This window comes from Montipora foliosa, chromosome 10, assembly GCF_036669935.1.
Source record: "Montipora foliosa isolate CH-2021 chromosome 10, ASM3666993v2, whole genome shotgun sequence".
NCBI lineage: Eukaryota > Metazoa > Cnidaria > Anthozoa > Scleractinia > Acroporidae > Montipora > Montipora foliosa.
Window position 1 is genome coordinate 9,526,618 of NC_090878.1, and position 17,039 is coordinate 9,543,656.

At 40.8% G+C, this 17,039-nt stretch overlaps 2 protein-coding genes across 2 annotated transcripts; one reads left to right on the plus strand and one right to left on the minus strand.

The window, feature by feature from the left end:
• Positions 1 to 5,729: 5,729 nt before the first annotated feature.
• LOC137974010 (roundabout homolog 1-like) lies at positions 5,730 to 9,823 on the minus strand. Its single transcript, XM_068820929.1, has 3 exons — positions 9,428 to 9,823; positions 8,405 to 9,058; positions 5,730 to 8,207 (listed from the first exon to the last, which is right to left on the minus strand). Exons 1-3 carry the CDS (start codon positions 9,672 to 9,674, stop codon positions 7,063 to 7,065), a joined length of 2,046 nt encoding a protein of 681 aa, XP_068677030.1. The 5' UTR covers positions 9,675 to 9,823; the 3' UTR covers positions 5,730 to 7,062.
• A 1,797-nt stretch (positions 9,824 to 11,620) lies between these two features.
• Positions 11,621 to 12,934, plus strand: LOC137972504 (uncharacterized). Its single transcript, XM_068819258.1, has one exon. The coding sequence runs from the start codon at positions 11,621 to 11,623 to the stop codon at positions 12,932 to 12,934; it is 1,314 nt and encodes a 437-aa protein (XP_068675359.1).
• The last annotated feature ends 4,105 nt before the right edge of the window (positions 12,935 to 17,039 follow it).

Genomic DNA, 17,039 nt, shown 5'->3' on the forward strand with positions numbered 1-17,039 from the left:
CGCCTTTGTACAACCATGCCACGTATGGGCTTTGGTTAACTTCGCGAATACGTTGTACAATCTTGAGTGCGATTGGTGACTGAACGCAAAAAAGGACGAAGCCGAAATTTAAGCTCTAGCGTTTCCCCGGGAAAGACGGAGTAAAAATAACAAGGCGCTTCTTTAAGCGTTTACTCTGAATACCATGTGGCGCCGAAGTATGGTGATTTTAGAAGAGGTAGTTTTTAATTTGAGTGATATAAAAATTTGCCAAGTAAGGAAGAAAACAAGTAAATGTTTCTGCAGCCAGTTGAAGTCTGGATGGGTCATTCATAACAACGGATAATGTACCGGTGAACATCTCTTAATGTTTACAAATAAATTCAATAGGTGACTTACGTAGCTATAAGGGTAATTTGTTTTGGAACGGGCTGTTGGATCGGAAATAACGTGGATCTACTGGATATAGCGTGGTCTATTTGAAATTTGGAGTGATCTACAGTGGAACCTCTATTTCACGAAGTGCCAATGGACTAGGGCAATTGATTCGTGATATCGAGGGTTCGTTATATCGAAATCCTTGATAATAACGAATTTTGGAAAAGTAACCAAAATGTGAGTGATATCGAAGTATAATTAATGAGTGTGTTTTAATGGTATTACGTTGAACGATTACTTCTTCCTAGTGTGATTCACTTGTCTTTAAAACCCGGAGGACAAATTTCAGTGGAAGTGGCTGGGAAACGGACAAACAAGTTCATTGGACTGGCAATTTCGACTACTTCAAAAATAAAAGAAGTTAAATAGAACTAATAAGAGACAAAGAGGATAAAGTGGATCTGTAGATGTGTCGATAGTGACTAGTCTGTGTTTGCATTTATAAGGAGCTTTTACTGTAACTGTGAAGTTGTTCTATAAACTGTTTTCACTCACGTGATCAGTAACCTTGTTTTTCAAAAGAAAAAAAAGGAAAAAACAAAACAAAAGAAAACGTTAGCACGATAATAGAGCTCAATTCCCGGAGGATTAGTTGGGGACACCAAAATGGCCGCTGTTCTTTTGTTTAGGAACGCCAACATGGCTTCCGTGACGTCACGTGAAACAGTTCTCACAGTTTAGTTCAGTTTAGTTTAGTTTAGTTCACCCGTTTCAGCACTTGGACTCCTTCAGTTTGACCACTGTCTGTTTTGCTGTTATGTGGTCTCATCGATCAGTAGCCCATTCAGAAGATTACCCCAAGCCGACCACATTGTTGAAGGAAAGGCCAGACCACAACACCGGGAACTACATACCCTTCTCTTCTCGACTAGTGTATGGGATTTTTAACGTCCCACAGGTTTTATGAAAGTTTAACCATTTGCGGATGTAATTACAAAGGCAGCACTTTCTCCTCAGTTATCTTAAGACCCAGAGTGTTGGTCCGGCCGGAGTTGAGCTCACGACCTCCCGCATGGCAGCGCGGTGCTCAACCAACTGAGCCACCGGTGTGTTTTAACGCATTAAAAAATGAAATCCAAAATCGTTGAAAGAAAGAAGGCAAGAAAATGAAAATGTTGTTAAAGACTAATACATAAGTAACTCCTCCAAGTCTCAGGTCTGTTTGGTGCATCGTTTCAAAGTTATTTGTCGAAACATGATACTCAATTTTACAGTGCTTTGTATGGAGACGCCCTGTTGGTGTTCCTTTTTGGTTCCAGCTATTAACATCTTCCAATCTGATTTGTTTGATCCCTAAAAGTCTCTTGGTTGTGAGGAAACCACTGTCTTCACTCGACACACTTTAAAAGTACCCGTTATCGGATAATCAGTGCATTGTTGACAATCTTTAACTAGATTCGATTTATAATAAACGTACATATTTACATAGAAACCATTGAGATCTTCTAGGACCATGAACGAATCTTTGGAATTCACTAAGTAAATTTCACTAGGTGAAATGATGTTCCTTTTGAAAAACTAGTGGATCTGAAAAGAAAACAAAAAAAATGTTTTGCGAAAACATTTATAGTTAAAATTGTATTAAAATTGGTCGATTTGACATTAAAGTTGCGGCTTTTTGTTCTGTAAATCACGTGCTTTCCACCTAGCTGAAATCTCATCTAACTAAACTTTAAAGATTAATGATTTGAAGTGTCCCTCAAAGTATTTGCGGTTCCGATTTATCAAGAACTAAATCTGCCGCAGCAGCAGTATGTAATGATGTCTCACATAATATTAAAGAATCCGAAAGCAATGTTTCATGAGTTTCTCTCTTTCCCTCAAAATATCACTTGTCCTTCATTTGACCTCCAGCGTAGGATCCTCAAAGATTTTGTTGAATTCACGTTTTTCATTGTTGCTCTTTGGTAGATATATTAGATTGCGTAAAATTAGACATGTAGATTTAAAATAAATTGTTTCCTGAATATTTTGCCGTGACGTCATCTTTCCCAAGTTCACACTATGCCATATCACTTCAGTTTACCTAATGTATGGTAACCTCGGTTGTTGTGTGGGCCGAAATCCCCAAACCTGAGTTGTTTGACTGGAAGGCGTGTCGTGTCTGTGAGGAGAAGGTTGTCTTCACGCCATACGGCGTCGATCTTATCACAGTTGCAACCATAATTGGGGTTTACAAAAGAGTTGGTCATCCCGCATGAGCAATTACCACTGACTGATGCTCCATCTTAACAGAATCACGTGATACCCACCATCCGTATGCATAGTTGTTGTAAAGCAACACTGAATCATAACACTCATACTTAAGAAACTGTTCACAATGCGAAGAGACTCTGGTGAGACTCGCCAGCTGAGACAAACTTGCTCATGGTCCCTACGCCTTGGAACATCGTAATATCGACATACTTGAACTTTCAAAGTGCCCTTTATCAGTTAATCATTGCAAAATTTGCAATGATTAAACTTGATTCGATTTAAGATGAACAACATACATTTGCATAGAAACCATTGAGATCTTCGAGGATGGTGAAAGAATCTTTGGAATTTACATGTCAAATTTCACCAGGTCACACGAGTTTCATTTTGAAACGCAATTTTCTTTCACTTAGTGCATCTGACTTGAAATAAAAGCGTTTCCTTAAAATATTGATTCTTGAAATTGGTTAACTTCAGTGACACTTAAGTTTTGCACTTACGTGCTGAAAACACGTGCTTACCACCCAGCTAAAATCTGATCTAATTTCGTTGTCAAGGATTAATGATTTGCAGTGTCCCTTAAACCATTTTGCTGTTCCGAGCATGCGTGGACTGCTTGGAAGCGGCTGCCATTGGCGCCTGTATCTGCTTCCAGTGCGCTAGGGGCAAATTGATCATTGTAAAGCGCCTTTGAGACGTTTGTGATCAAGGCGCTATATAAATGCACCACTTCACTTTACCACTTTACTTCTAAATTCGATGAGTATTCCAGTCCAATTTTCAAAATTTTTTATCATTTTCAAGTTGCCTGATCTTGTTTTGGTAGATTTTTACCCTCTGTCTTTGATACTTTCTTTACAATAGTTAAAAACAGACAGCTACAACACAAGAGGTGCTTAAAAATATTTGGAACTATTGTAAGGAGTGTACGAAAACCCTTTCTTTATCTAAATTTAGGACTCGATTAATCTTGATCTTATTTTAGACTATAAGGAATGGTTTTGTTTTTGGGTAGTTGTGTCTTTTCTAATGATACTATACTTGCGTAAGTTTTGTCATTTCATTCATCTCAATTCCTTGTAATCTAGTGTTATCTGTTTATAGGTACTATTTCTATGAACTTTGCTTTTACTTTAATTTATCGAACTATGGCCGGGCTTCGAAAAATTTAATTCTAAGTTCTAGTCGTTATATTAATTCATGTTTATACTGTGTATTACACTTCAGTTCCTTTTTGCTGTCTCTGTCTGTCTGTATTTTGTACGTACATGTTTCTGCATGCATGTGTGTTTGTGCCTTCTGGCTGACCTGTAATTTAATTTATTGTAATCAACAGTTTCCATTAATAAGTTACCCGGCTGCCTGACTGCGCTAGCTCTTAGGGTTATTCCAGGCAGCCAATACTCTATTTGTTTAGTTAATATTAAGGCAAGAATAGAGTGCAATAAAGCTTCTTCTTCCGCTCTGCTCCGGGCAGCGTTTACAAAGCCTCCTTAACAGCGCGCAAAACGCCAGTTGTTCTTTTGTCTTCAAGAAAAATAATGTTGAAGTTTAACTGCCATTCACTGATAATATTTTCATCACTAAAGAGGCACTTTGTCGAAAAAACTTCGTGCATTGAATTTCCAGTGTTTTTATTTTTCCCAGGGACAATGACAAAACTACATCGGATATTGAATTAAATGCATCTCAAAAGGTGATATCTGACAAAAGATTTCTTGCTGCCAAGTCGGAGTGCAATTTTCACGGGGAGGCGGAGAAGGTGAATCTGGCAAGCTACCATACAAACCGGTACGTTAATTAAGCGTTTCAAAGTACTTGTGAAATCGACATGTCCACCCTGAGGTACAAAAAGACCAAATTGAACGATATAGTTGAGCAACTTATTCCCTCAACCTCTTCACATGGAGCGAGCACAGGAAGCACTTCAGTTCCAATGTGGGGCCCCTTGTAATATGTGTAACAACATAGTAAGCAAATTCAGAGAATTTTCGAAAATCATGCGCAAAAAGGCTCGTTGCGTTGTTTGGTCTCATGCGTCGTTCCCAGGGTTTCTCCTCTTTTTATCGCCTGGAGCGAGCGAGAGGAGGTTGTTATTGTAACCCAAGATTGATGGTGGAAATACAGCGCATGCGTATTGCAACCTCGATGTCATCAAATTCTACCGAGGTCAGTGTTTCAATCTCGGTTTTGCGGGTGATCAAGGAAATACTCCAAGATCAAGTCGGACACTACGAGATACCCTTAAATGTAATCTATTGACGAAATATCTGCATATGGCCGCCATAATCAATTTGCAATGGTGAACAACATTAAGAAATAACACAAAAACAACCTCTGATGATTTCCCCTCGGTCTTATATTTGCACAGTTACAGCAAACGTAACAAGTTGCTTACAACTGACTTAATAATTGCAGACGAGAGAAATAGGAATCCTTGCCCTGAGGATGATGGTTTATAATTTCTGTTACAAATCTCTCAGATGGATTTATTTTGTATGTACGTAATGTTCTTAATTATTTGATGGCAAAGGGGATGCGGATGGTTAGCATTGGTAAAGTCAGGCACTCATTTATTTATACTACTTTTAAAATAACACTATGGTTGCCTTATATATCAATATCGTATACGTATCTACAGCAACCATCATAGTGTTCCCTTCTGGCGTAGTTACTAAGAGATGGGATTCAAGAGTAAACATATATTTCGCAATTAATGTTGTCGGAAACTTGGCCACTTTGCTTCTTCAGATAAATAGTTTCAAAATCATTAAAGGCTGTATAAAATAAGTAAGCCTATGATTTTCTTTTGACTTGTCCTGGTTCTTTCGTTCTTTAATCGAAACGAATTCCTCCATCAATGAAAGTGCAATAGGTTTTCCGAAGCACGCTAAAAAAAATACTGAGCGATTTAAAAATTCTTAATATCACGTTTAAAATTTTTACATGATATAGCCTTCCTTAAGGCATTGGGAAGAACTGTCCAATCGCATATACAGGTATAATACGTTGTTGTTTTACCCCAATCTTTTCTCGGGTTAGGGATTCTGGCTAAGTAGCGGTTTTTAGTGTAAGGTCCGTGTAAGTCTCTTAAGGTTGACCTAAAAGTCACTAAGTGCTCCGGAATGTCTCCTTTAATAGCATTCTGTACAACAAGGCAGCAGAGACCAAAACGTCGCCGGGCCAGGAGAATACATCGAAGGGAAATAACAATAACAATAACCTTGATTTAAAGAGGGTAACACCTATTAACCTATTACTATAAAAGTATTCTCCCTAGTGGCCCTCTAAGTGCTTCAGACGATGACATCTTGTTACCAAGTGACAGTGACGTCATCAAATTCTAAAATCAAAGTCGCAAGGTCTTTTTAATTTTTATCGAAAGGAGGTTGAAGATGACCTAGAAATAAATCTTTTTTCAAGTTAGTCCGTGACGGCTTTCGTTTCGAAAATACACAAAATGCAAATGATAGAGGATTGGTGCATTTCAAACACTGGGACATTAAAATGATGCCCACACTTAGCTTATTTATGTAATATTTGCCCATGGTCCCTATACTATGCTTGGAACATCGTAATATCGACACACTCGCACTTTCAAAGTACCCGTTATAGGGTGATGAGCAGTGCATAATTGCCAACGAGTCAGGCCTTCTGAAGACAGAAGGCCTGGCGAGGCGGTAGCTTATAGAGCCGCGAGAAGATTTTTAGGCGGACGAGATCTCAGAAGCGCTTCAAATTTGAGTGTAATGTAGACCAAAAGCTGTAATGTAGACCAAAGCGATGAAATGTTGACCGTAGCGATAACCAATGAGAGTGCCGCACGAGTACGCCGCGTGATGTTTGCAGCCGCCAGGCGCCAGATCACGCAAGCTTGGCTCGTTGGCACTTTAGCGACAGCTATAACTAGTTTACAATGATTAAACTCGATTCGATTTAAATGAACATACATTTACATGGAAACCATCGAGATCTTCTGAGTACGATAAAAGTCATAAAAGTATCGTTAACTTATTGAACCCGACAAGAGAAAAAACGTTTCCCGAAAATACTTGAACTTAAAATTGTATTAAAATATGTTAACTTGGCATTTAATTTGTGGACTTATGGTCTGTAATGACGTGGTTACGACCGCGCTGAAATCTGATTTCATTTTTAAGGATTAATGATTTGAAGTGTCCCTCAAACTATTTGCGGTTCCGATTGATCAATAACTAGGTCTGCCACAGCAGCAGTATGCAACGGAGTATCACATTATATTAAACAAGACTTGTTTCTCCTTTTGGCTCATAAGACCATGTACTTCTCCTTCATTTGACCTCCTGGGTAAGGTCCTTAAAAAATATTGTTGAATTCACGTTTTTCATTGTTGCGCTTCGATAGGTTAGGTTGGGTAAAATTAGGCATGTAGATTTAAAGTAAATTTGTTCATGAACTTTGGCTGTTACGTCATGTTTCCCAAGGTATGCCATAGCACTTTAGTTTACCCAGTGTGTGATACCCTTTTTCTCCTCGTGTGGCGGTATCCCCAAACCTGAGTTGTTTGACTGGAAGGCGTGTCTTATCTGTGAGGAGACCACTGTCTTCACGCCACACCCAACCTTGCGCGTCACAGTTGCAACCATACCCGGAGTTTGCACATGAGTTGGTCATCCCGCATGCGCACTTACCACTGACTGACGCTCCACCCCAGTACGTCATCTTAACAGAATCACGTGACACCCACCATCCGTATGGATAGTTATTCAAAAGCAACACTGAATGATAACATTCATACTTAATAAACTGTTCGCAATGTGAAGAGACTCTGGTGAGACTCGCCAGCTGAGACAAACTTGCTCCTGTATAATGAATGTCACGTGAATAGCTACCTGGACTGCTATAACCTTTGACATAGGTTCTGCTTTCACTGTCGTGACTGATGACTGTCACGCCAACACCAGTCTTGTCTGTCATGTCGCAGTACACTGTAAAGGGTGCCAGACCCCCTGGGCCATCTGGATCAGTGACGTAATTTCCGCTTAAGCTGCTGACGTACTTCCGTATTACAGCGCAGGATGTTGCATTAACAGGAATATCTATTTTCACCTTAGCCTGTATTGTTGTCAGTGCATTTGTGGCTCTGCAGGTATAAGATCCTTCATGAGATTTCTTTATATTTTCAAGAACGAGAGTTCCATTGGAATATGAGGGAAGTGAAGACTTGCCGTCCTTGGTCCACGTGATAGTGGTTCTAAGTTCACTTTCGGTCGCGCATGGCAATCGAACAGTTGAACCAAATGAAGCAATTGTAACTTTGTTGGGAGGACGGACTTTAAATTGCAGACGAGAAAATACTGCGAGTTGAGCCACTCCTCTTGTCGATCCTAGAATATTCACCGCCTTACAAATGTATATACCTCTATCTTTCTTTGACACATTGTATATTATTAAGTTTCCCTTCGTCACTATTGTTTTCCCGACTGGCAAGCGACCAAATGCTTTAGACCATGTGATCCTAGGATGCGGCTGACCGGTAGCATTGCAGGGGATGGTGACATTTTGTTCGTCTTCTGCCAATATTTCGGTGGATGGCAAGAAAAGCCGAGGAACGACTGTCAAAAAAGGAACAATCAAGTTACCGGGTAAATGCTTGCTTGATGCAAATTTCGAATGCATAAAAAAGCAACTTTTGAAGTGCTCTATCAATATTTAACAAACTTATTTTTCTGGCACTGATTTTTACTCAAGATTTGAAATGAATTAGCACCTGAAAAAAACTGACGAAAAATAAATGACCAAGGCAACTTACACTGAACAGTCAGTTTAGCTGTAGCATTAGCGCTTCCCAACAAGTTTTCTGCTCTGCAGCTATAAACTCCTTGGTCTCGTGATCTAACATCCCTCAGAATTAGAGCACCGCTGGCTTCAATCACGTGTCGTCCAGCCGGAAGTGATGAATTCAGCTTAGACCACGTGACTTTCGGTAATGGGTTTCCATTAGGTGTGCATTTCAAGATGACTGTTTGACTTTCATTGATCGTGGTTTCCGTTGGAGGCTGAAGCAGAGAAGGAGCTGAGATGGACTGGCCCGGCTCACCTTTAGCGCCCTTTCGTCCTGGCGGGCCGGTTGGTCCCGCGGGACCAGTATTACCCGGAATTCCCATATCCCCTTTCATGCCTATCAGTCCTTGAGGTCCCACTGGGCCGTGTTTACCAGGAGGTCCCTGTGGCCCGGGTCTCCCAGGGGGTCCTAGTCTGCCCCTGGTTCCCGGTCTTCCTCGTTTCCCACTATTTCCTTTTGCTCCTGATCGGCAGAGAGTTTCATCTTTGCCACAAATTTGGTTTTGCAGTGTTTGAAGCTCTTGATTGATCAGCAGTTTTACATCAGAGGCTGATTGGACAGATTTCAGTTGCGACTGTTCGGGTGAAGCTCGTGTTTGTCTGGACCAGGTGTGTTGATAACCTTATGAAAACATGAAATTGATATCAAGAATTTTTTTCGACAGATGCATTTGATGGCTAAATTCAAAAAGTGCAGTGAATACTCGCCACCTTACTGGTTGCTACTGAGAATATTCCACAGGGCATTTTTGATATGCCTGTCCTAGCAGTGCAAATAAGTATTAAAAGTTACATGATTCAAAGCTAAAAGCCACGATACATGATAATGATACGGCTGACAGTAAGCAGACTTTGTTTGATTTATCTCCAGTGAATTTGAATGGCATAAATATATAAATATTGAACTGCTTTTACAATTAAAACCAGGATTAACTAACAGCGATACCTTTAAAAATCTCATATGTATATCAAGAATCCTGGAATAACTGACCTCTTGTTTGCCTCCCTTGATCTCTATCATCTCGCCATTTTCTGTAGTTCTGCTGTACTTTTCGTAGGATTTTAGTCTCCAGCTGATCACAGGATGTTACTGAGTGTGATATCAGTCGATGCTGTTCTTGTATTCTGAGTTCCACATGAATCAGTGCGATACAACACACAAGATACAACAGCAAACCAGACGCAGAACACAAGCTGCCAAATCTGTTGGTCCGTTTTTCCTCTTGTTGATGTTTCATGGTTTTAGTATGGCTTTTTCAACACTTTTTGACTTTGTTGTTTTCTTGATAAGATAAACTCGCGGATTACGAATCACGCGCTGATCCTTTTTTGAAAGAATTGTAGCAATGAACAAACGAAATGTTCTAAAATGTACTATGCTGCGAAATGAAACTCTATACCCAGTCTTGTTGATACGTTGCATTTTAGATTTTGTGATACAGGAAGTGTATCAATTTACGCAGGTCAGCCGGATTTTCATAATGTAAGGAAGCACTTTAATTCCTCAAGGTTACCCCATTGGAAGCTGAAATCGTTTTACTGGAGTAGAAACTGGAGTGTAGGGAGGTGATGTTGCGATGTTGGGTGCAAAAAATGTTGCTCAACAAACGAAAAATGATGAATAAAATTAAAGTCACCAAGATGAGATGCAAGAGGCGACAAAGGCTCTCTCGTGTTGGCCATAAAATGAGTAAACAACACTTTTGGATTCTTTTGTAGCGCATTGCTGGGCTTTTATCTAGAAATTTAATTTCTTCTTAAACGGCGAGGGCATAAAAGTGGACTTTCTTCTGCCTTGAACTCGATCCTCTGGATCCTGGTCAGAGGCGAAGTAAGTATGGAATCACGGTCATACTGAAAACTTAAATGGTTTCATTTCATACGTACTGAGATTACACATGAAAAAAACCCCGCGTAAAATTCGTGCGAAATACATAATCAACCAATCAGAAAAGCAAACGGCTACGAAAATACATCGTTCGTCCAATCAGAGACACGAACAATAGTACTTCACAGTGGAGGGTAACAAGCGCGCGGCTTCAGTTTCTGCAAAAACAAAACTGAAGAGGAACTACATTTTGAAGTAAGAGCCCCGGCTCAGTCTCAGCAAAGCACCAGCAGTCAGTAGCGTTATTTTAGTGGAGCAGTGATCCAAGGTGGACAGTTCTCAGTTACAATTCAGTAACGCCGTGAATCAGTCGGCAAAAATAATCCCACCAGAAAAACAAACAGGGAAAAGACTCTGCGTCTTGTGATGAGATTTTGGTATTGGTTATTTTTAAAACCGAAGTGTCCCATTTTTCTTCTGGTTTTTATACTTCAGATAGTGCAGATAAACAATATTTAAATATCACGCACCAAAGTCGAAAAAGCCACGGCTACCATCGGTCTGTTATTTTTGTTCTGTTTTTCTTTTATTTTGGTTCCACTGGTTTTCCAAGTGTTATCAAGCTATCTGTAACCTCTGGGAGTCCAAATTGGAGCGATTTCTCTTTCATTACGACCATCACTTTCGCTGAAAATCCTGATTTCGAAATCGGGTTGGAGCTGAATTCGCCTTTTGAATTTTGTACTGCTTATTCTACAAGCAATAGAGCGGATTCCTTGCATCGCAAGCTATTGTCATACTAGCAGAATCGGAATGATGCAAATATCTATTCAAGTCCTCGAATTGCTATTTTAACACTTGTGCGGAAATTCAAGGGTGGCAAATGCCCGTGTGCGTATTACTCAAATTCATCCGCTACATTTTATTGCATACTGGAAGGCGACTTGGTGTTTAAATTGAATCCTGGGCCTACAAATCATGACGACCAGTCAACCATCTCAAGTCATTGTTCGCGTGGGCACTGCGCTGCGTTGTCTTCACGGTCAGCAGTCTTTTCAACTGCGCCAAATGTCAATCGAGTGTCTTTTCAGAACACCTTACACGGGATACCTGTCCACATCTCAAGCACTCGCCTGCGTAATTATTATCGTTCTTATATGAGTGCCAATTTAAATAATCTTCGCTCTCTTAACCGTGTTAACCAAGTTCCCAATGCGCGGTTCTGCAAGAACTTTACTTCGTGCCTGTTGAATGCTAGATCGGTCTGGAACAAAACTCTGGTTATCAAAGATTTTGTTGTTGATCATGCGGTTGATTTGTTGGGTATCACGGAAACATGGTGGCATCTGAAGGGAGATGACGTTACTATTGAAGAGCTCTGCTCGAGTGGTTACCGTTTTGTTCATACTCCAAGACCGGTTGGGACTGTTGGAGGTGTGGGACTTTTCTACAAACAATGCTTTTGTACTAAGACACGAATGTGCCAGCATTCTTTTTAGATCATTTGCATGTATGGACGTTACATTTATAAATCGTAAATCTATCAGTGCTTTGGTAGTGTATCGTCCACCGGGGACTGGTGCTGCAATCGGCTTGTTCTTTGAGGAGTTTTCTGCTTTGCTGGAGGAGGTTGTTGTTTGCTCAGAGGAGTTGCTTATCTTTGGCGACTTTAACTTCCACATGGATGATACGGCTGACAGATATGCGGCACATTTTGGCAGTTTATTGGAGTTGTTTAGTCTGAAACAACATGTGACTGTTCCCACCCATAGGAGTGGTCATATTTTAGACCTTGTTATCTCTAGAATGGACGCGGAGGCTTTGAAAGTCATTGAACTTGTTGTAATGGAGCAGTTTATTTCTGGCTATAAACCGCTCAATGAACGAAAGTCTGTTTTTAGCCGCCGGCTCAGGAACTTTGATTTTGAGGCCTTTAATGAGAGGATCATCTCTTCTAGCCTGCTAGCAGATGTCAGTGATCTCTCGCTGGAGTTGATGGTTGACAGGTATGATAACGTCTTGTGTGATACCATGGACATATTGCCTCCGGTGAAATCTCGGACCATCGTTCTTCCTCCTAACGCCCCCTGGTATAACGAGGACATTGGCAATGAGAAGAGGAAGAGGCGCAGGTTAGAGCGCAGGTGGCGCTCTAGCCGTCTTGAGTCGGACAGATTGAGCTACATAGAGCAATTTAGTGTTGTGAATACAATCCTTTACGAAGCCAAGGAATTCTATTATTCGTCGGTTGTCCGTGACAGCGCCCATGACACCAGGCTTCTCTTTCGATCAATAGATACGTTACTGCAAAGGCAAACTGTGAAGCGTTATCCTTCCGCAGATAATGATCAACAACTTGCTAATGATTTTGCAGATTTTTTCACTGCCAAGATAGAAAGGATTCGTGAAGAGCTTGCATTTAGGAAAAGTGGACTTGTTCACTTCCCTGGTCTGATCAAGCCGGCCTGCCTGTCACGGTTAAGTGAGTTTGATTTGGTCACTGATGATGACGTCTTGAAACTGATCAGAGGTTCCACTATCAAGGCTTGTAATCTTGACCCCCTACCAGCAACCATAATGCGAAGTTGCTATTCGGCTCTTGTCCCGGTATTCAAAACGGTAATCCGGCAATCTGTCGCTGTCGACTGGATCGATGCCAGAGGATCTTAAGATTGCTTCGTTGCGTCCGCTACTGAAGAAACCGAATGCTGACTGTAAGCAACTTTCCAACTTCCGCCCGGTGTCCAATTTGAAGTTTCTTTCAAAATTTGTAGAGAAGACTGTATTTGTGCAGTTGAATAATTATCTTACGTTTAATGGCTTGCACGAAAGTTTTCAATCTGCATACAAAGCGCACCACAGTACAGAGACCGCAATGCTAACGATCACAGATGACATCTTACTGTCATTGGACAGGGGGGACAATGTGTTCCTATTGTTATTGGACTTGTCAGCAGCGTTCGACACTGTTAATCATTCTTTGCTACTTTCACGTCTGGAGAGTTCGTTTGGCATTACGGGAACTGTTCTGCAGTGGTTTCATTCTTATCTGACTGGTCGATCTCAGTTTGTCGAAATTAATGATACAAAATCGTCGGTAAGGGATCTGATTGTGGGGGTTTCGCAGGGCTCTGTTCTAGGTCCCATTTTGTATCTATTGTATACCGCACCACTTGCTGAGATAATACGAAATCATGGTCTCGTTTATCATTTCTATGCTGATGATACTCAGCTCTACATATCGTTCAAGGATTGTGATGTCGATGCTGCAAGGCTGCGCGTAGAGAACTGTGTCACTGATATATGTCATTGGATGGACGTAAACGAGCTGAAACTCAATCATGACAAAACAGAAATTATGCTTATTTACTCGAAGTACCATTCTCGTCCACCCTTAGGCTACTTCAGTACTGGTAATGAGAGGCTGACAACCACCGCCAATGCTAGGAGTCTGGGAGCAGTACTTGATGACAACATGTTATTCGACTTGTACGTCTCAGACATTTGCAGATCATCATTTTACCAGCTTAGGAACTTATCAAAGATTAGAAAATATCTCACACGGGAGTCTAGTGAAATTGCTGTGCATGCTTTCGTAACATCTAAACTAGACTATTGCAATTCCTTACTCTACGGCTTTAGGAAAACGCAGTTGAAGAAGCTTCAATAAAGTTCAGAACACTGCCGCCAGATTTGACCTACACTGGCTTCCGGTTAGTTATCGTATTGTTTTTAAAATTCTTTTGCTAGTTTTTAAATCACTTAGGGCCGATTTACACGATACGATTTTGTCGCATGCGACAAGCTCACGACAGGCCTACGACATGGACTTACGATTGTCGCAGCGTTTTAAAACATGTTTTAAAATGCTACGACATTTTTTCTGACGTACCCAACAATCGCAAATCATGTCGTGGGCCTGTCGTAAGCCGTTGTCGCATGCGACAAAGTCGTACCGTGTAAATCGGCCCTTAAGGACGTTCGCGCCCATTGCTACTGCGCATCTTTCCGCACATGTCACGCACACGTCATGCATTGTAGACCACACAGGTAAACACGATGCTAAAGGCGCAAAAATTTTCCACAAGAATGGAACATGAAAGTATGTGGCATCATGGGATAGCTTTGGACTCATGTCTTCTCGGAAATGTCACGCAATGGCGTGACAGTGCGAATAGACGATCGCTTTGAGAACTTCGCAGCGATTTTACTCTCTTGAATGCTAGGTGACCCCCATTTTTCTTTCCGTAGATCACTTCCTTTCTTGATTTTGTCCATTTTAACAAAAAACAAAAAAAATCTGTACGTGCGAAGTTACAAATATTTGGCCTTTTATGCTCTCGTGCGACCGAAGTTTTCTTTCTTACACTAATATGTGTCGGTTTTCAAGGCCTATTTCACCTCAGAAAAAGACATCAGCTGCAAAGGTTAATTTAGTTATATTAGTTATGTTGAACTGAGTACGTTTACCTGATCTAAATTTCACTCATGTAGCTTTTTTATTGCTGACAGTTGTAAGCTAAGATCGTCTTAAAGTAACGCAATCTTCTAAAAATGCACCTCATGATCTCGAAAACGAACACGGTGACCCCCCATTTTTTTTGCCTTTTTGGCAAAAGTAGATCATTACCTTTCTGCGTGGCAAGTTTAAAAAAAATCTGTACGTGGGAACGTTTTGGGCGCGAACGTCCTTAACAACCTCTGTCCTAGCTATCTGGCGGACAGACTGAGTTGTGTGCCCCTAAACTGTGGAATTGTAATCTTGACCCACCACCAGCAACCATAATGCGAAGTTGCTATTCGGCTCTTGTCCCGGTATTCAAAACGGTAATCCGTGAATCTGTCGCTGTCGACTGGATCGATGCCATCCTTGTTGCAGTTCGATAGATATAGATGGGGTAAAATTAGACATGTAGATTTAAAGTGCTATTGTGATCAAAAATCAATTCTATTTTTTCTTTGTATTTCAAAACCATGTGAAGTCAACACTAAGTGACCGACGTTTTAAGTCCTCATTTTAAAAAGACGCCTGCTTATTTTGATTGGAATTTTCCTAATGAATGGTCCGCCATTACTAACTTTAAAGTCTTGGGAGAGCTGGATCGAGGATAAAGTGACGTCAAAGTTTCGAACTTTGAGACTTTTAAACTAGTGTTTTGCATGTATAATAAGCTGCGTTTACACGCTGCAATTTTAAGCAACCAAGCCTCTCCCTGAATTGAAGGATTATTCTTAATTGTCAATTTCTTCCAAGTGAAGGATTATCGCTCATTTTGGACACTGAAAGCGTGATAGGGATCATGGGAAATGAACATATTTCTTTTAAAAGTGGAACCCTAATGTCTGGACTCGCAGGACTCGAACCTGGGAAAGTGTAATTAATAACCCCTCCACTTAACCACTTTGGGAGGCGCGGTGGCCTCGTGGTTAGTATGCTGGACACCGGATCGAGTGGTCTGGGTTCTGGGCCTGGCCGGGGACATTGTGTTGTGTTCTTGGGCAAGACACTTTACTCTCACGGTGCCTCTCTCCACCCAGGTGTATAAATGGGTACCGGCGTAATGCTGGGGGTAACCCTGTGATGGACTAGCATCCCATCCAGGGGGGAGTATAAATACTCCTAGTCGCTTCATGCTACAGAAACCGGAGATAAGCGCCGGCCTGATGAGCCTTCTGGCTCGTAAGCAGAGACTTATCACTTAACCACTAGACTACCACATCACTAACTGCGAGGATATAGTGTGATCATTCCTAACTATAGCAGTATCATTAAGAGCGATTTGAATACTCTTTTTGGACAGGCACCTCTTTTATAGCTTGACAAAAAAAGTTACAGAACAAGTCTTGGATGCATAAATTGTCAATCTATGTGGATTTAGCATCGTTTACATAAAGGAGAAAAAGCTTGAGCCATAAGATTTAGCCATGAATGAACTTTGTTTGAGATTTCTAAAGGTTCTGAATCTGAAGCGTTGACCGAAACGAATTGCATTCGCCTGCTTAGGATAATGCCCAACCAACATACTTCTTTTCGCTGGATCCCATAATATGAATGGTTATCACAGGCATTTGATCGCACTACTGATGGGAAGTTGTGATCAAATGCCTGTGATATATATATATATATATATATATATATATATATATATGCATAGTCAATAGCAAGCCGAATGCTCTCTGTACAATCAAGTATAGACAATGTTGTTCCTCGTTGTTTTCGGAAGCTAAACCGATAATCGAGTAGCAAATCATTTTCTTCTAAATTCTGAACTCCAATCTATTCCGTTAACAATCTACTCCGGTCAACGCTCTCAATCGTTTTTCAACAGCGTTTGCAACATAAATTGTTCTTTTGTCTTCGAAAAAATTACTAGTGAAGTTAAACTGCCATACATTGATTATAATGATTTTCATCACGAAAGAAGCACCCTGTCGAAACAACTTTGTGCATTGAATTCCCTGTGTTTTCATTTTCAGTCCCAGGAACAAAGAGAAAACGGAAGCGAATTGTGAATGGAATTGATCTCAACTGGTATAATCCGAAAAAAGCTTTCTTGCTGCCAAGTCTGGATGCGATTGTCACTAGGGAGCGGAGCATGCATGTGAATCTGACAAGCTACAATGCAAACCGGTAAGGGCTTCAAAGTACATGTACTTGTGAAATCTACATGTCCACGGGCTGAGGCACAAGAAGCCCAAATTGAAAGATACAGTTGACAACCTTATTCCCTCAACCTCTGCACATGTACATCCAGGTGATCTGGTGACGTAACTT